At 51.8% G+C, this 18,774-nt stretch overlaps 2 protein-coding genes across 3 annotated transcripts; one reads left to right on the forward strand and one right to left on the reverse strand.

Moving 5' to 3' along the window:
* The first annotated feature begins 435 nt into the window (after positions 1-435).
* FAM89A (family with sequence similarity 89, member A) lies at positions 436-8,705 on the forward strand. The gene is made up of 2 exons (XM_014535824.1): positions 436-474; positions 7,576-8,705. Exons 1-2 carry the CDS (start codon positions 451-453, stop codon positions 7,846-7,848), a joined length of 297 nt encoding a protein of 98 aa, XP_014391310.1. The 5' UTR covers positions 436-450; the 3' UTR covers positions 7,849-8,705.
* Positions 8,706-11,997: 3,292 nt separating this feature from the next.
* ARV1 (ARV1 homolog, fatty acid homeostasis modulator) lies at positions 11,998-18,612 on the reverse strand. Of its 2 annotated transcripts, XM_014535836.1 has the most exons (7): positions 18,518-18,603; positions 18,347-18,487; positions 16,735-16,854; positions 16,406-16,559; positions 14,982-15,206; positions 13,144-13,290; positions 11,998-12,484 (listed from the first exon to the last, which is right to left on the reverse strand). In XM_014535836.1, the coding sequence occupies exons 1-6, from the start codon at positions 18,554-18,556 to the stop codon at positions 13,148-13,150; spliced, it is 822 nt and encodes a 273-aa protein (XP_014391322.1). In that variant the 5' UTR covers positions 18,557-18,603; the 3' UTR covers positions 11,998-12,484; positions 13,144-13,147. The 2 variants fall into 2 exon arrangements, with proteins under 2 accessions (XP_014391322.1, XP_005856425.1); XM_005856363.2 differs by having other exon boundaries at positions 18,347-18,612.
* Between the last annotated feature and the right edge of the window lie 162 nt (positions 18,613-18,774).

The raw sequence follows: 18,774 nt of genomic DNA on the forward strand, positions 1-18,774 counted from the left end.
GTTGTTGTTTTTTAGCCCTGACCGGATTGCTCAGTGGGTAGCGCGTCGGCCCTCAGAGCGAAGGGTCCCAGATTCGATTCTGGTCAAGGGCGCATACTTGGGTGGCGGGCTCCATCCCTGGCCCTGGTTGGGGCGTGTGCGGGAAGCCACCAGTGGATGTTTCTCTCTCTGTGCCTCCCCCTCCCTTCCACTCTCTCTAAAAATCCATGGAGAAATGTCTTCTGGCGACAGGCTTTTCACATGGGAAAGGCCATGGCAGCGAGCAGGAACGGATTGTTCCCCCCCCACCCTCCTCCACACCCCGGAACAGCATGGGGAGGCACGTGAGCCCCAGAGGCGCTGGGACCTGGGCCAAGGTTGGCTCAGCCTCACATAGCCAGGGAGGTGTTGAAGCAGGAGATGGCACAGAGTTGGGGTTTGACGGCAGGTGTAGGAGGGAGCGAGCGAGAGATGCCGCAGGTGTGCACGGAGGAGGTGAGAGCCTCCAGCCGGTGGGGGACCCGCGAACGTGGGACAAGAACCTGACGGGAGACCCTTCGCTGAAGCAGAATCTGCAGGCATTGCTGATTCAATATTCAGAGTCGGGGAAGGTGATGAAAAGGAATCAGAGGTGACGTCGGCTTTTTATGGAAAGTGCAGCGGAGCAAAGCAATTCAAAACTGCTCACAGTCCTAGCGCCTAGAGAGGATCCTGTCAGTATTTTGGGGTGCCTCCTGGGTAAAGCACAATGTCGGTGCTGTCTGTGCCTCATCTCCAGGTGATAGACACTCAAAGTCTATTTTATAGTTGTTGTTTTTTTTATGTCTTTTATGGTTCTTTTTATTGATTTCAGAGAGGAGAGGAGAAGGGAGAGAGAGAAATAGAAACATTAATGACGAGGGAGAATCATTGATGGGCTGCCTCCTGCACAGCCCCTACTGGGGATCGAGCCCACAACCTGGGCATGTGCCCTTGACTGGAATCGAACCTGGGACCCTTCAGTCCGTAGGCCAACACTCTATCCACTTGAGCTAAACCAGCTAGGGCTATAGTTGTTTTTTTAATATATGTTTTTATTGATTTCAGTGAGGGTGAGAGAGACAGAAACATCAATGAAGAGGGAGAATCCTGGATCGGCTGCCTCCTGCATGCCCCACACTGGGGATGGAGCCCGGGCCTGTGCCGGAACCTCCTGGTTCATAGGTTGATGCTCAAGCACTGAGCCACGCAGGCCGGGCTCGACTGTAGACTTTAGAGGCCAGGTGGGCAGGGGTGCCCTGGGCGGGCTTGGGGAGAAGGCACAGCCTGGTGCACCTCACTCCCACAGGAAGCTTTGCCCTTTCGCTCCTGGGAGGCCCTCCTAACTGCACGGAGACTCCAGACCCCGGTGTGAAAGTGAAATTATGCTCAGGACAGACCACAGCCCCGTGCACAGGAAGCCAGCCCCGGGCCTGGCGGCATCAGATACTCACCCCGCTCGCCCCACTTCCTCCTCCGGAGCCCCGGCCTCCTAGTCACCCCATTCCTTGCCCACATGTTCCAGATGTTTCCAGGTGATAAGCAGGCAGGGCTCCTCCGGTTGCTCCTTCTCTCCTGCGGCTCATTCCTTCACGGACAGTGAACACAGATGTTTATTCTCCCCCCCAAGAACCTTGGAGACGGAAAACCCCGTGGTCTTCCTTGGGGTTCCACAGGCATTTTTAAGATGGGCGGCCTTTCCGTTTTTTTAAGATATATTTTTATTGATTTCATAGAGGAAGGGAGAGAGAGACAAACATCCATGATCAGCTGCCTCCTGCACCCCCCTTGCTGGGGATCGAGCCCTGACCGGGAATCGAACCCGGGACCCTTCAGTCCGTAGGCCGACGCTCTGTCCACTCCCACGGAGCCAAACCGGCAAGGGCGTCTTTTCAGTTTTTACGAGTACTTTCTGTTCACTCCTTGACTGCCCTCAGAGCTGGGCGCTGGCCTAGTTTTGCAGGCATGAGCATCCTGTCTTCAAGGATCGGCGAGGGAGGGCTGTCCCTGACTGGGGTCAGGGTGGAGAAGGGAGGGCCTCTGTTCTGCCCTCTGACCAGGGTGACTCCAGGGGAGGGGTGACCCCTGCGGACGCCAGGGCCCCAGCCCGGAGAGGCCCGGCTGCAGAAGATTACAGAAATGCGTGTGGAGGCTAGACCGTGAAAAGAGGGTGTTTTATGAGGTTGTTGACTGTACTCAGAATTGGAGGTAACACAGCCACGTTCCCCAACGTTAAAGCGAAATGACAAGCTATTTAACATCCCTTATAAAAACCACAGGTTTGCAAATCAAAACCATGAGGTGTCATGTAACGGACCAGCAAAGATTTAAAAGAATGAGCATGCCCGGCCGGTGTGGCTCAGTGGTTGAGCGGCGACCTATGAACCAGAAGGTCACGGTTGGTTCAATTCCCGGTCAGGGCACATGCCTGGGTTGCGAGGGCTCGATCCCCAGTAGGGGGTGTGCAGGGGCAGCCAGTCAATGACTCTCTCTCATCATTGATGTTTCTATCTCTCTCCCTCTCCCTTCCTCTCTGAAATCAATAAACATATTTAAAAAAAAAAAAAAGAAAACCCAATTCGGACCTCCTTCCCTAGCCAGAGGCATTTCTGGGAGGTGCAGAGGTGGGGTGAGCTTCGGGTCTGGCTTAATCTGGGGGTGCAGGCGTGCAACCTGGTCTCTTTCCTGCCTGTGGGTGACCATTGCTCTTCACAGTCTAGTCCCGTGGTCGGCAAACTGCGGCTCGCGAGCCACATGAGGCTCTTTGGCCCCTTGAGTGTGGCTCTTCCTAAGCCTTAGGAGTACCCTAATTAAGTTAATAACAAATATACCTACCTATATAGTTTCAGTTTAAAAAATTTGGCTCTCAGAAGAAATTTCAATCGTTGTACTGATGATATTTGGCTGTTGACTAATGAGTTTGCTGACCACGGGCCTAGTCCTCAGCTTGGCGACACTAAGGCATTGGCAGGAGGTGAAGCTGGTCGCGTAGCACCAGCCCAGGGGAGGGGAAGGTCTCGCAGGAGACAGAACCACAGCCCACGGGGGAGCTGGGAGGCCTGCTTCTCCTTTTCTAAATAGTATGCAGGTCAGAGTCCTTCTGTCAACACATCTTTTATTCGGAAATCAGGTTACCATCTGTTAGGTCACCGCTTGCTTCCATTCCGGCCCTGCGGATCCTCGCGAGACAACTCGATTAGATTTGGGGCATTGACCACGTCATGTCTAAGCGTCCGTAAGTGCTGACTCACACGTTGCATTGCAAACAGATCACGTCACGTGTCCTCCTGTTGTCAGTGAATACACATTCATAGCGGAACGTCTAGAAATCTCAGAAAAAGCCCCCAATAAAAGCCACCTGTGACCTCAGCGGCTTGCTCTACCACGGCTGGCAGTGTGGTCTGTGCGGGCAGCACAGGCTGGCAAGAGGGCACTGGGTGGAGGGAGTCTTGCGGGTCTAGCCCAGTGCCCGCTCTGCCATGGCCGCAACCCCTCAGAGCTTCAGTCCCTCACCTTAACAGTCCACGCCTGCCCCCCAGAAACAAGGGCATTGATCACAAATGTGTGTACAGCCCAGATTGTCCTCTCGACAACCAATCCCTCGAGGGGAGCTAGTGAGCTGGTTAAAAGCTGGGCAGTATTTTTAAAAATATATTGTTATGGCTTGCAGAGAGGAAGGGAGAGAGAGAGAGGAAGAGAGATAGAAACATCAAGGGTGAGAGAGAATCATTGATGGGCCGCCTCCTGCACGACCCCTACTGGGGATGGAGCCCGAAACCCGGGCATGTGTCCTGACCGGGAATTGAACCAACCGTGACCTCCTGGTTCATAGGTCGGTGCTCAGCCACTGAGCCACACTGGCCGGGCCCAACTTTTATTTTTAGTTTCTTCAGTAAAACAGACTTTTTCTTTTAATACAATTTTTATTGCTAAAAATTACCCGAAAGTTTTTCGTGCTACTTCGTTGTGAGTAAACGAAACTTTAACTTTGGAAGCTTCCTTTCGAAAATCTTCTGAACCTTGTTTCTTTCTTTCTTTCTTTCTTTTTTTTTTTTAAATATTTTATTGATTTTTTACAGAGAGGAAGGGAGAGGGATAGAGAGTTAGGAACATCGATGAGAGAGAAGCATCGATCAGCTGCCTCCTGCACACCTCCCACTGGGGATGTGCCCGCACCCAAGGTCCATGCCCTTGACCGGAATCGAACCTGGGACCTTTCAGTCCGCAGGCCGACACGCTATCCACTGAGCCAAACCGGTTAGGTTTGAGCCTTGTTTCTTCATGGTAATGGTTCTGTTGTCACTGTATGAATGCTAGGAAGAACTTCCTCCCCAATGACACCCTCCAAAGTCATTCAGAAGCCGGGTGACCAGAAACGCCGCTGGGAGCCCCGCCCTGTCTGAGGCGAGTCTATGCAGCCGGCCTATTGTGAATAGTGGAAGCCATTCGGAGGGTCGGGCTGGGCCGCACTGTGGATGTCGGGGCTGGTGAACACCTGTGTGTGCGGGCGGGTGCAGGGCGCTCTGTGGGAAAGACAAGGAAACGATTAGGAGGGAAGCAGGCAGCCTGGACGGAGGGAGGGAGACATCCTGTTGGCCCTTCCCAGCAGCACTGGGCGTGAGCAGACTGTTCTTGTCTCGAAGGTCTAGAACGAGGAGCAAATCACAGGGTCTGAGAATTCTGGAATTTTTTCAAGGTGTGCTTTCAAAAAAAAAAAAAAAATCTTTTTTCTGCCCTAGGTGGTTTGGCTTATTAGATAGAGCGTTGGTCCATGGACGCAAGAGTCCCGGGTTTGATTCCGGTCAAGGGCAAGTCCCTCTGTTGCAGGCTCCTCCCCGGCCTTGGTCCAGGCGCGTGGGGGAGGCAGCCAATCGATGTCCTCTCACATGGATGTGTCTCTCTGTCTCTTCCCCTCCCTCCCACGCTCTCTAAAAATCAGAGGGAAAATATCCTTGGGTGAGGATTAACCAAACAAACATACAAGAAAAAAAAAAGGAGTTATTTCCTGAATCCAGCTGTGAATTAGATCAGCCGGCCTCCAGGGACGTGTGGGGACGACAGGCCCCCTGTGCTGGCAGATTGGGGACAGTGGTGGGAGTTAGTGGGCGCCCCTCCCCCACCACTTTTTCCTGAATGGACAAGGATTTCTTTCTTGTGCGGGATGTTAGCCTGTCCTGAAGCGGACCCTGCAGTGTAGTGCTCGTGGGTGGTCCTCCTGTCCCCTTCCCAGGGCCCCCCGTCCTCCCCCAGGCTCCCGACCCTCGCCCTTCAGCGTAGAGGCTGATGCTGGGCCCGCCTGCTGGAGGCTCTCCCAGCGCACATGCCTCGCTCCCATCTGCACTTGGGAGGGGACCTGGTTTTGTGTCTTCTGCTCCCATTTGGCAAAAGGTGTTTTTTCTTTTCAATATATTTCTATTGATTTCAGAGAGGAAGGGAGAAAGAGAGAGAAACATCAGTGAGGAGAGGGAATCATGGATCGGCTGCCTCCTGCAGGCCCCACACTGGGGATGGAGCCTGCACCCCGGGCATATGCCCTGATCGGGAATCGAACTGTGACCTCCTGGTTCATGGGTCGACGCTCAACCACTGAGCCACGCCGGCCGGGCAGGAAGGAGGCTTTGAGAGGTGCAGTGGGGACAGGTGGGGGACAGTCCAGGTGTGTGTGTGTGTGTGGGGGGGGGTCTCAGCCTGACCCATTGCACGAGGTGCAGTTATGGGACAGCAGGTTACAGAATGCCACCTGGGGATTCCCAGCTTCCCTCTGGAAAATTCACAGGCGAGCGTCTAAACACCCACAGCCGAGGCCGGCGAGTCCTGGCTGGGAGGCTAGGTTTGTCCCTGCAGCTACTCACCTCGTGTCCTAGCTCTTCGGGAGGGTTTCTGGGAAATGGAAGGAAGTTTAGTGCCTGGAGAAGCAGGGACGCTGGGCTGTGTGTGGGCGTGGAGTGCGTGCGTGTGCGTGTGTGCCTGTGTGTGTGTGTGTGTGTGTGTGTGTGTGTTCGAGGCCCTGCTCAGTCCGCCTGAAGGCTTGGCATCTGCTGGGTTGGGTGGTAGGTGTGAGCCAGGCCAGCCGCACTCCTAGGCGGGTCAGGCCTCCGTTTCTAGGCCAGCGCTCCGCCCGGTGACGGGCAGCCTTGTGAGTCAGCGGCGGCTGCAGGCAACAGGGACAGGCAGGTTCCCTCTCCGGCCCGGTCAGTCTCCCAGGCCGGGGACACCCTGGCAATGGCACCTAAAGGGAAAAGCCTGGGGAGTCAGAGCCTCTGAAACCCGGCGAGGGCTGCAGAGCCATGAGCCCAGGCCTGGGAGGGTGATGGTCAGCGCGGGCCGATGGCATGACCCCCCCTTCTGTCTTGTCCACCGTTCATTCCCAGCCGGGAACTGCCTTGGGATCCCCCAGGTGACCTACTGCCAACCGAGTGACTCAGGAGAGAGATCTTCCAGATGAATATTTTCTATGACTTTTAATATATATTTTTTTTGTTGATTTTTTTTTTTTGGAGGGAGGGATGGGGTGAGAGAGACATCAGTTGCTTCCTGAATGCATCCCAGCCATGGATCAAACATCCAACCCCAAACCTGGGTATGTGCCCTGATTGGGCATCGAACCGGCGACCTTTTGGTGTACGTGACGATGCTCTGGCCAACCGAGCCACACCAGCCAGGGCTTTCCTGTCATTTGAGCAGATGTTGGTGTGACTCTGGGAGGGTGAGACTTACGTTATCAAAGTTTATGTTCCTTGTCATCAGTCCTAGACAGGACAGGCTGACTCATCGTGTTCTCACCCGGACACTGGAGAGGGAGGACTCCGGGAAGCTGGAGAGAGTCCAGAGGGCAGGGCTGGACGGGGAACAGACCAGAACGCCCTCTCGAACAGCCGGAGGGCCCGAGGGTATTCGCTGGAGAGGACGGATGCTTTTTCTCAGGGGGAAGCCGGGTAGAGTGAACAACATCTTCAAATTATTGAAAAGGTGTTTAAGAAAGTAGATTTGTATGTGCAATGGTTACACCGGCGTGGCTCAGTGGTTGAGCGTCGGTCGACCTATGAACCAGGAGGTCACGGTTTGATTCCCGGTCAGGGCACATGCCCGGGTTGAGGGCTCCATCCCCAGTGGGGGGCGTGCAGGAGGCAGCTGATCCAGGATTCTCTCTCATCGTTGATGGCTCTCTCTCCCTCTCTCTCCCTCTCCCTTCTTCTTTGTGCTGCCCCAGGGAGCTGACAGTGACTATCGCAGGGGCTTCTCTGACTCTGATCATAGCAAGAGGTCAGGACACACTGTATCTGCTTCCGCATCCAGAGTGCAGCCAGCGGGGCCACCGGCCCGTGCAGTGCAGGGCGTGCCGGGTAAATTCCACAGGCGTGACCCTTCCCTGCCTCACGGAGTTAAGTGTGAGGCGTGGGCATCACACAGTTCCGGTGTCTCAACCCTGGCCATGCCGGCGCTGCTCGGAGCCGTCGGTGCGGGAGGGAGGCGTGTGCTGGCCGAGCAGGCCCAGACCCGGGGCTGAGGTTCCCCCTGACGTGAGCCTCCAGAACTGACGTCTCCTTTCTTCCCCTCCCTCCCGCCCCGTCTCCCAAGGTCGGCCTCCGACAGCTGGACATGTCCTTGCTCTGCCAGCTGTACAGCCTCTACGAGTCCATCCAGGAATACAAGGGGGCGTGCCAGGCGGCCTCCAGCCCCGACGGCACCTACGCCCTGGAGAACGGCTTCTTCGAGGAGGAGGAGGAGTTCTTCCAGGAGCCCAGCTTGCTCCTTGACGGGAGGCAGCGGGGCCCGCCCAGGGACCCGAGGGACCCGGCCCTGCCCAAAGGCCCCCTCTCCGGCAGCGACTGGATTCTGGAGTCCATCTAAGAGGGTCTCTGGAGGGACCCGCCCGTCCTGGGCCCAGGGCCAGCATTTTGCTTCTCTGGCAAGGAGGCGCCTCTGCTCCTGCCTGCGTTGAGGGAGGTCCCCAGGCACCTGGGACCAGTGGCCAGTTCCGTAGGCAGGGGCACCTGGTGGCCGTCTCTGTTGATGGCGGAGTTTCTGCTCAGGTGGTTAGGTGGTGCCCGGCGGCATCCTTGACACCCGGGGACGGGCCACTCCTGCCAGGACTCGGAGCGAGAATGTGACGGAGGGTCCCAGCGAAGATGCTCACGGCGTTTCCTGTGAGAGGACTCCGAGCTGCGGAGGCCTGACAGCTGGCGGATGGTCCGCACCCTCCGTTGCGGGGCTCGTGGGGTTCGCCGGCGAGCGATGTATTGGAACTGACACTTCACGGCACCCTTCCTTCCTTCCCGGCCTCTTTGGCAGCCTCTTCTGCTGTTTCAGGAGCTTCTGAGCCTCTTGGCGGAGTTTTATTTCTCTGTCGGCTGTGTCACTGACCGTCGGGTGACTCAGCGACAGCTCGTGACTGACAAAGCAAGCATGGCAGGTCGCACCGGCCACTACATACTCTTGTGGAAATTCGTCTCGCTCTGTGCCCGTCAGAGGAAGGAGGAGGCGGGAGGGTCTGCTGAGGGGGAACTGGGCTCCTGTCTCGTGTCACGCGCTGTGGGGGTGGAGGGCAGACGTTTCTGTTTGGAAAGATCCTGGATGTTCACTGGGATGTGAGAAAGCGGACCCCCCTCTTCACTCAGAACAGAGATCACCTCGAGCCTTAATCTATTTATTCAAAGCCTCTATGAACACGTTACACTTTGTAGATTAAAATGAGGATCAAATATGTTCGTTGAACTCTGTGGTGGTGTCTTATTTTGGCCTGAAATCAGAATCCACTTTCCTGGCTGGAATGCACTGAATCTAATCAAAAACGGGGAGGAAATGACAGTCTGTTTTCTTGCCACGAAGAGTTTGAAAGCAGCTCTGCTCCCCCGTCGGCTGCTTCTCGGACCTGTGTGTCCACTGTCCACAGTGGATCGTTCGCAGGGAGGTCTCAGGGCTGCTCGGCCTTTTTTTTTTTTTTTTTGGTTCATCCTCACTCGAGGATATTTTTCCATTGTTTTTAGAGAGAGTGGAAGAGAGAGGGAAAGACAGAGAGAAAAATTGATGCGAGAGAAACACATCAGACCAGGGCCAGGCTGGGGGGGAAGGAGCCTGCAATTGAGGTATGTGCCCTTGACCGGAATGGAACCCAGGACCTTTCAGTCTGCAGGCTGATGCTGTATCCATTGAGTCAAACGGGCTGGGGCCTATTGGGCCTTTAATACTCTAACCCCCTGCTCTTCTTCTTCCTTTTGGGGTGAAGATTGCTTTTTGGCACCTCATGGCAGAGAGGGGACGTGGAACTCCTCGGGAACGCGTGCTGGCGGCCTGTGTGTGCGGGGCCCTGCGTCGGGAACTGGGCGAGGTGCTGGGAGGAAGCGCGTTCCTGTTCATTTCCTGCGTTGAAAGGAGCAGCTCCGTGGGGGGTGGCTTTCAGTACCTGACATACTGTCCAGTGGGGACAAGAAATCGAAAGTGGTAAGACCAGCCCTAGTCAGGTTGGCTCAGTGGATAGAGTGTCGGCCTGCAGACCGAAGGGTCACAGGTTCGATTCTGGTCAAGGGTGTGTACCTCGGTTGCAGGCTGGATCCCTGGCCCTGGTTGGGGCACGTGCAGGAGGCAAGCCATTGATGTGTTTCTTTCACATCGATGTTTCTCTCCCCCTCCCTTCCCCTCTCTCTAAAAATCAGTGGAAAGATGTCTTTGGGTGAGGATTAACAAAAAAAGAGAGAAGGCCACACCATCTCCAGCCTGCCTGGACCTACTGAATTGGGCCTATTTTTTTTAAAAAAATTTTTTATTGATTTCAGAAAGGAAGAGGGAGAGAGAAACATCAACGATGAGATGAGATGGGCTGCCTCCTGCACGCCCCACACTGGGGATCGAGCCCGCAACCCGGGCCTGTGCCCTGACCGGGAATTGAACTGTGATCTCCTGGTTCATAGGTTGAAGCTCAAGCACTGAGCCACGCCGGCTAGGCCCCTACTTATTTAATTCCTCTTTTTCTTTATTCTTCTGTGTTTTACGAACAGTAAGTTATCCCCTTTCTTAACAAGGGAAAATAGGAATCCCCCACTAGACGAGGCATGCAGACCAACATAGTTCCAGGGGTTGGTCCCCCATTAGACCAGGCGTAGAGGCCAAGGTTTTAGTCCCAATGTTGCCACTATATCCTTGCGTGACCGTGAGTAAATCCCTTAGGCATCCTAAGCTTTAGTTTCTTCATATAAGACTATGATTTAAAAACTACTTTTTAGCTCAGTGGTTGAATGTCAACCTCTGAACCAGGAGGTCACAGTTTGATTCCCGGTCAGGGCACATGCCTGGGGTTGCGGGCTTGATCCCCAGTAGGGGGCGTGCAGGAGGCAGCCGATCCATGATTCTCTCTCATCACTGATGTTTCTCTCTCTCCCTTTCGCTTCCTCTCTGAAATCAATAAAAACGTATTTTAAAAATAAATAAAAATACTTTAAAAATGTTTTCATCTTTTTTTTGTCTTGTAAATATCTAAAAATATTCTCTCTTTGGCTCCTATGTACACCATGACGTTTTCCTCCAAATTTAGCTCAAAGGGCTTCAGACAGGGATAGAGAACCTTTGAACAAAAGACCCCTTGTCCGCTTCTCATGGGCCTCATTCACGTCTTACATAGGGCTCTCACATTGAGCGCTGCTTGCTGGCTCCCTGGCTCCACCAGGGGGCGCTGACAGTGTAGCCACAGTCTGATCCGTGACTGCCCACCGAATGCAGGTGCTCTTCAGTCTATGGGATATCTAAGAGGGATTTAGCTTGGCTGGTGTGGCTCAGTGCCCACCCATGAATCAGGAGGTCACGGTTCCATTCCCAGTCAGGGCACATGGGTAGCGGGCTTGATCCCCAGTGTGGGGCGTGCAGGAGGCAGCTGATCAGTGATTCTCATCACTGATGTTTCTCTCTCTCACTCTCCCTTCCTCTCTCTGAAATCAATAAAAACCTACTTTAAAAAAATAAATACATCCCTAACCGGTTTGGCTCAGTGGATAGAGCGTCGGCCTGCGGACTGAAGGGTCCCGGGTTCGATTCCGGTCAAGGGCATGTACCTTGGTTGCGGGCACATCCCCAGTGGGGGGTGTGCGGGAGGCAGCTGATCAACGTTTCTCTCTCATCGATGTTTCTAACTCTCTGACCCTCTCCCTTCCTCTCTGTAAAAAATCAATAAAATATTAAATAAATAAATAAATACAAGAGATTGGTTTAATTTTTATAGCTTCAAGTGGTTTTCCATAGAAATGCCTTGTTTGTTGTCAGTAGGCCACATCCCAATTTGGGGGGGAGGGAGGCTTGGAAAACAGACATTGTTCTAAGTACAAGCACCGCCACCAAGTGGCTGCTCTGGGATGCTGCCCCGGTGGTTTTGTTTTATTCTCACTTGGGATTCTTCTCTTTAACTGTTGGTTTCATTGTCCTCGGGGGTCAATGACAACTCCTGGAAGGAGCCCTTCACAGTCTGACCTTCACACGAGTTCCTGGAACCACTGAAAACACGACCGATGCCGCCCTGCCCGCCGTGCTGTGTACGCAGCTCCGTGCACACGTCCCCCGCTCCGCCCTCAGGACTCGGGGTGCACTGCTCCTCTCCCGGGGATACCGGGAGGTTCCTGCCGTCCCCGCTCCTCTCGGAAGGTTCCTACTCTAGGACCCTTACTTACCCTTCACAGCACTCATCCCACGGGACTGCAGTTAGCTACCCTCCTCTCTAAACCCGTCACTACACACAGGGCCAGGCCTTCCTCGCCCCTGCATCCCAGGGTCTGACACACTGACAGTGGGTGCTCAGTAGTATCTGTTTAATGAATAGATAATGAGTGAAAGAACAAATGAGTGAGACAGGAAGAGAGAAAAGGGGAGAGGTAACACTTATTTAGTAACAGCTTCACTGAGGTAGAATCCATTCCTGTAAAGTGTACAGTTCAGCTGTTTTTAGTTAGTTATTTCTGGGTCAGGTAATCTGCAAGGTAACTTACAGGGAAAGATACTGAATTGGAGATTGACAAAAGCTTAGTTTTTTTCTGACTTTATTAAGAGAGAAGTTATAAGAATACAAAGTATTATTTTAAATATGTTATTTAAAGTCAGTAGCATACATTTAAATGAAAAGATACAAGCATGCAGATAGGAATGAGACAGATTTTTATGAATCTGAATGCATGTTCCTCTCTTCATTTAAATGCTTACCTGCAGTGTCTACAACGTGTCAGTCTTCGCTGGCGCCCCTCAGTCCTGCAGCAATTCCGTGTGTGTGTGTGTGTGTGAGGTTCCTGTGCGAGTCTGACCGTGCATGTGGTTTTGTTGTCTCCTGTAGGTGGGGTGAGGGCTGAGGGGTGGCAGGGTTGGGGTTTCGAATGCCATGACCATCGCTTTCTTTCCAGGCAGTCTATCTAAATCTTGGGTTCACTTTACTCAACAGGAATGAGGAGTTCGGTTGTATTTATGTCTTCTCTTTTTCAGATGGAGCTGGCCATGCCACAAGTAGTAAAGAATAAAACTGTGGATATAAAAGAAGCATTTGGAACAGCACGTTCTGCTGAAATGATATCAATAAACACTTACTAGGGCAGGCCCTGTTCTATGGGAGGCAGAGTAACCCGGGCCTGGACTCTCTGGGCACCGAACTTGACCTGGTTTGAGGGAGTCAGGCACAAACACGGGGAATTGTAATGTAAGACATGAACAGGGATAAGACACGAGCTAATGTAATGGAGGATAAAGGGCTGTCAAAGACAGGTGACCTTATTTTTCTCACCGGAAGTCATAGTGGGGGCACAGTGTCCACCATGGGGGCAGCCCCACAAGATCCGGGACACAGGGCTGCTGCCCTGCTGGGCCCTGGGCCCTGGGGGTGGGAGGGAGGGAGCAGATGGTTGGAAAGGGTGGGGGAAGGTGTCGCTGGGACCGACTGACTTCTGAGTCTGAGGTCCTCGCAGGAGTTAGTGGGACCGGGGAGTCAGGGAAATTGTGAGGACAGGGCTCAGATGTGGATGTCACTGAAGATGACAGCAGTGAAGGGCCCCGTGAGGCACGCCCTAACGCCCTGGAGGCAATCGTGTGTGTGTGTGTGTGTGTGTGGGGGGGGTCCCGTAAGGGCCTCCTTAGTCACGGTGACATCTGTCTGCCTGGGGAGGGACGCCTGTGTGAGTGTTGTACCTCCTCAGAAGTCTTGCGACTTGTAGCCGGCGCAGTCGCTTCCGATGTCCCACTCCATCCTCCTGAAGAAGTGGACCATGGCGCTCTCCGCCAGCAGCCCGCACACGATGGCCACGAAGGACAGCTTGCGGCGGGTGTTGAGCGTCACTGCAGAAGCAAAGGCGCACGACACGGGTAAGTTTTCCGAGTGGAATGACGTGACCTTGTCATTATTACGTGAGACGTAGATTACGGGGTATGAAGGGGATCGTTTGGTGAAGCTGTTTTTAGAAAAACTCTTATTTGTTCTTATTAACTTATGCTGCTACCTACTCCCCCTTTCCCAGCTGCAAACCTTTTGAGAGAACCAAAGCAGCGGCTCATAACAAAAATACTCCTGAAATCAAGACACAGATTCCCATTAAAATTAAAAGGGAAAAGAAAATACAGATTCTAAGGTCATCAAGGAAATAGAAGAAAAAATGTGTACTTTTGGTTTTACAGGTGACAAGATGATAAGCACTATGATAAAAAGTATCAGGTAATAGCTCATTTATTTTATTTATTTATTTTAAAAAAATATATTTTATTGATTTTTTTACAGAGAGGAAGGGAGAGGGATAGAGAGTTAGAAACATCGATGATAGAGAAACTCATTTATTTTATTTATTTATTTTAAAAAAATATATTTTATTGATTTTTACAGAGAGGAAGGGAGAGAGATAGAGAGTTAGAAACATCGATGAGAGAGAAACATCGATCAGCTGCCTCCTGCACACTCCCTACTGGAGATGTGCCCGCAACCAAGGTACATGCCCTTGACCGGAATCGAACCTGGGACCTTTCAGTCCATAGGCCGACGCTCTATCCACTGAGCCAAACCGGTTACGGCAAATAGCTCATTTAAAAGAGCACTTTTCACAAGACACACAGAGTGACTTCTCTCTCCCTTCGGTTTAGCAGGAATTGTCCTTGCTCGACGGCTGCCTGACCATGCAAATCTGGGCAAGTCATTCATAAAGTGGAGATAACAATGGCTGCCCTGCTAACCCCACAGGACAGAGGCAACGCATAGGAAAACGTTCTGAAAACTGCATGTACCATGTGGTGAAATTGAACACATACTGAATACGTGCTATGTAGACCGCACTATAGAAATGGTAGGCATTGTCATCATTCTATAAAGATTTCCAGCGTTTAACAGGTCATATAAAAACTGTGATCTAGAAATAAAAGGCTATAGCTTTTTAAAAACGTCTATTTTTACTGATCTCAGAGAGGAAGGGAGAGGGAGAGAGAGATAGAAACATCAGTGATGAGAATCATTGATTGGCTGCCGCCCGCACAACCCCTACTGGGGACTGAACCCATAACCCGGGCATGTGCCCTGACAGGAAATCGAACCGTGACCTCCGGGCAACGCATAGGAAAACATTCTGAAAACTATATGTACCATGTGGTGAAACTGAACACATACTGAATACGTGCTACGTAGAACGCACTATACAAATGGTAGGCGTTGTCATCATTCTATGAAGATTTCCAGCATTTAACAGATCATATAAAAACTGTGATCTAGAAATAAAAGGCTATAGCTCTTTAAAAACGTATATTTTTACTGATCTCAGAGAGGAAGGGAGAGGGGGAGAGAGATAGAAACATCAGTGATGAGAATCATTGATTGGCTGCCGCCCGCACAACCCCTACTGGGGACTGAACCCATAACCCGGGCATGTGCCCTGACAGGAAATCGAACCGTGACCTCCTGGTTCATAGGTCAAAGCTCAACCACTGAACAACACTGGCCGGGCAAAGCCTAGAAGCTTTTATATCGTGGAAAGCTGAGAAGACAGACGTACCTCTGATTGCCTGAAAATTTGATGTGAGGACAAATAGTTTGATGAGTCTCAAGCACAGCGGTGTGTACTCATGTTCCCAGATGACAGCTGGGATCAGCAAGAGCTTCCCGTAGCTGGACAACAGCAATGCCTTCAGCAGCAAGACGAAGTTGGGGTTCTTTTTCGTCGCAATGGTTCCTTCTATCCATAGGAAGGTAAAGATGCCAATAAAAAAGGCAGCTTGTTCTAAGAAGGAAATGGGAAATAAAAATCTTAACCAATGTCCCAATCCCAAAACACCATATCCCCATGAGAGCAAACCACAACCCCAAAGTACAACGTATTATCAAGAACAACTGTTTTTCCCCTTTCTCTCATTTTTTTTTTGCCTTTTGTGTCAAATCCTGCTGGTATAATTTTGGAAATATATCTCAACAATTCTTTCTTTTTTTTTAAATCCTCCCCTGAGGATATTTTTTTCCATTGATTTTTAGAGTGGAAGGGAGGGAGAAAAGAAAGAGAGAGAGGCAGCCAGCCAGCCAGGCATTGATTGGTTGCCTCCGACCAGGGCTGGGCATCAAACCTGCAACGGAGGTATGTGCTCTTGACCTGAAATTGAACCCGAGACCCTTCGGTCACAGGTTGCCGCTCTAACCACTGAGCCAAACCGACCATGCTCCTTATTTTTAATCACAAGCACAAGTGCTAGTTAACTAAATATAGAAAGCACGACGCCCGGCCAGCCGTGGCTCAGTGGTAGAGCATCGACCTATGAACCATGAGGTCACGGTTCGATTCCCCATCAGGGCGCATGCCCGGGTTGCAGGGTCCATCCCCAGTGTGGGGCGTGCAGGGGGCAGCCGATCCATGACTCTCTCTCATCATTGATGTTTCTCTCTCTCTCCTTCTCCCTTCCTCTCTGACATCAATTTTTAAAAAAATATATTTTATTGATTTTTTTACAGAGAGGAAGTGACGCCCGGCCAGCCGTGGCTCAGGGTTGAGCATCAACCTATGAACGAGGTCACGGTTCGATTCCCCATCAGGGCGCATTACCAGGTTGCAGGGTCCATCCCCAGTGTGGGGCGTGCAGGGGGCAGCCGATCCATGACTCTCTCTCATCATTGATGTTTCTCTCTCTCTCCTGCTCCCTTCCTCTCTGACATCAATTTTTAAAAAAATACATTTTATTGATTTTTTTACAGAGAGGAAGGGAGAGGGATAGAGAGTTAGAAACATCGATGAGAGAGAAACATCGGATCAGCTGCCTCCTGCACACCCCCTACTGGGGATGTGCCCGCAACCCAGGTACGTGCCCTTGACCGGAATCGAACCTGGGACCCTTCGGTCCACAGGCTGACGCTCTATCCACTGAGCCAAACTGGTTAGGGCTCTGACATCAATTTAAAAAAAAAAAAAAGAAAGAAAGCATGGCCTGTTCCTACCCAGAGAAGCAATGGCAAACATTCTATAGAAGTCCCACTCCTTGGCATATCTGATAAAGTCGTCGGGATCGGTGTTCTGGCTGGAATCTTGCAGCTGCCACCACCGCAGGTAGGCTTCACAAAGCAAGCAAAATATGCAGAGTTTCCCGTGCATCTGGGAGTCAAAGACACAGCAGCAGCCAGTCAGGGGAAGCAGCGCTTTATACCAACGGGGACCGACAGGGTAGGTAAACGTTCTTTCATTCTGTTCACAATTAATTCTTTTAAAATGCAAAAGCATCACCAAGTAAAGTTAGGAAATTAAAAAGAAAACAACTGTCACAACTTACGTTTATTTTAGTATTGAAAAGAATATGCCTGTAGGCCTGGGCTTTGCACAAAATAGCATTAATCAAAATGATAACAGGATCATACTCGATGTATTTGTCTACAGGTTTCTGGCAGGATTTCTGAAATGATACAAAAACAATATTAGAACAAGCAAATTCAGACATTCTGAAATCTTAAAAGGGTTTCAAAATAGCAGAGCCTCTTCCGGACTTGCACAGCACTGAGGCCACACCAGCATTTATGTAAATACACGTCCATCCCAACACAAACTGTTCATCTATTCAAGACACGGTTTCAGAAGTGACTAAAAATAATCTTCCAGGCTAGAAACATTAACTTTCTAATCTCACATTTAAGAAGCTAAAAGGATGTTTGATTTAAAGACTGATTTTAGCAGGAAAGTATCCCAGAAAATTCTACTTTCAGTTTGCAGGAATCGTTATACATTTGTAATGTACTTTCACTGATAAACTGTTGCCTGTTGGCCAGATGGCCCCCAGCTTTGTGGTTCTTGAAACATGATTTGGAGAAAAGCGTTCAGAAAAGTAACTCCGCACCCAGAGCTTCTGAGAGCTACAACTGGGTAAAGAATGTGGTACAAGGCGTGGCTCAGTGGTTGAGTGTCCATCTGTGAACCAGGAGTTCACGGTTCAATTCCCAGTCAGGACACATGCCTGGGGTTGAGGGCTCGATTCCCAGTGTGGGGTGTGCAGGAGGCAGCCGATCCATGATTCTCTTTCATCATTGACTAAAGGCCCGGTGCACAAAATTCGTGCTGGGGGGGGGGGTCCCTCAGCCCGGCCTGCACCCTCTCCAATCCGGGACCCTTTGGGGGATGTCCGACTGCCGGGTTAGGCCCGATCCTGGCAGTTGGACATTCCTCTTGCAATCCGGGACCGCTGACCCCTAACTGCTCACCTGCCTGCCAGCCTGGTCGCCCCTAACTGCCTCCCCTGCTGGCCTGGTCGCCCCTAACTGTTCGCCTGCCTGCCTGGTCGCCCCTAACCACTTCTGCCTCGGCCCCTGCCACTGTGGCTTTGTCTGGAAGGACCTCCAGAAGATGTCTGGTCTAATTAGCATATTACCCTCTTATTAGTATAGATTATTAGTATAGATGTTTCTATCTCTCCCTCTCCCTTCCTCTCTGAAATCAATAAACACACATTAAAAAAACAAAATAAGTAGCATCTCTGGTCTTCCAGTCTCATTCATATGAAGAGAACCTATACATGGGTTATGGAGTGTACAAATGCTAACACTTTTCTATCAAAGGGAGAATATCTAAAAATAAAACGGCTTTAGCGTGAACTCAAATGTCGACCTAATCTGCTCTTTTTAATTTCTCTGCACAGCACCTACAATACATGTCCGCCGGGTTAGGTCTCAACCGCAAACGTGACTGACCCCTAGGAGAACAGCAGTGTGCGGTAGTGAGTTCCCCGTCACGACAGGTATTCAAGTACAGGTAAGACAGACTTCGGCCGGGTCTGCCGAGCAGCCCGCTGAAGATCCTCACACTCGATTCTCATCACCCTAAAAAGCTGGTACAGTTGGTCCCCAAATCTCGCCACCCCGTTTTCTCCCCGAGGAACCCCACTCCAGACCACTCACGCAGATGGTTATCTTCAGCACCCCGTGGTTATAGTCTCGATACAGCTCCTTGGCCTCCTGGTTGCACTCGATGCACCTGTACTGGCAGGACGCCGAGGCGGCGGCGGCAGGAGGAGTGGCTGACACCTCTTCGGTGTTCCCCTTGCCCGCTGTCACCCCCTCGGGGCTCCCCTTGCCGGGCCGCAGCCCACCCCGCCCATCAGTACCCATTTCTATGCCACCGAAGCCCAGAACTTCCGATTCAGTGACGTGGGAAGACGTCAGAAGCCAGACCGGAAGGTCTGCGCCGCGCGGTGCTTGCTGGGATTCGTAGTCCCACCACCTGAAACGGGCCCCGAAGCTGGCCCGGAGGGACTACAATGCCCAGCAGGCAATGCCACTCTCCCCTCCGCCCCTTCCCGCCGCCCACCTGCCGGCCGCGGGGTAAG

This window comes from Myotis brandtii, unplaced genomic scaffold (genome assembly GCF_000412655.1).
Source record: "Myotis brandtii unplaced genomic scaffold, ASM41265v1 scaffold1026, whole genome shotgun sequence".
NCBI classification, from domain to species: Eukaryota; Metazoa; Chordata; class Mammalia; order Chiroptera; family Vespertilionidae; genus Myotis; species Myotis brandtii.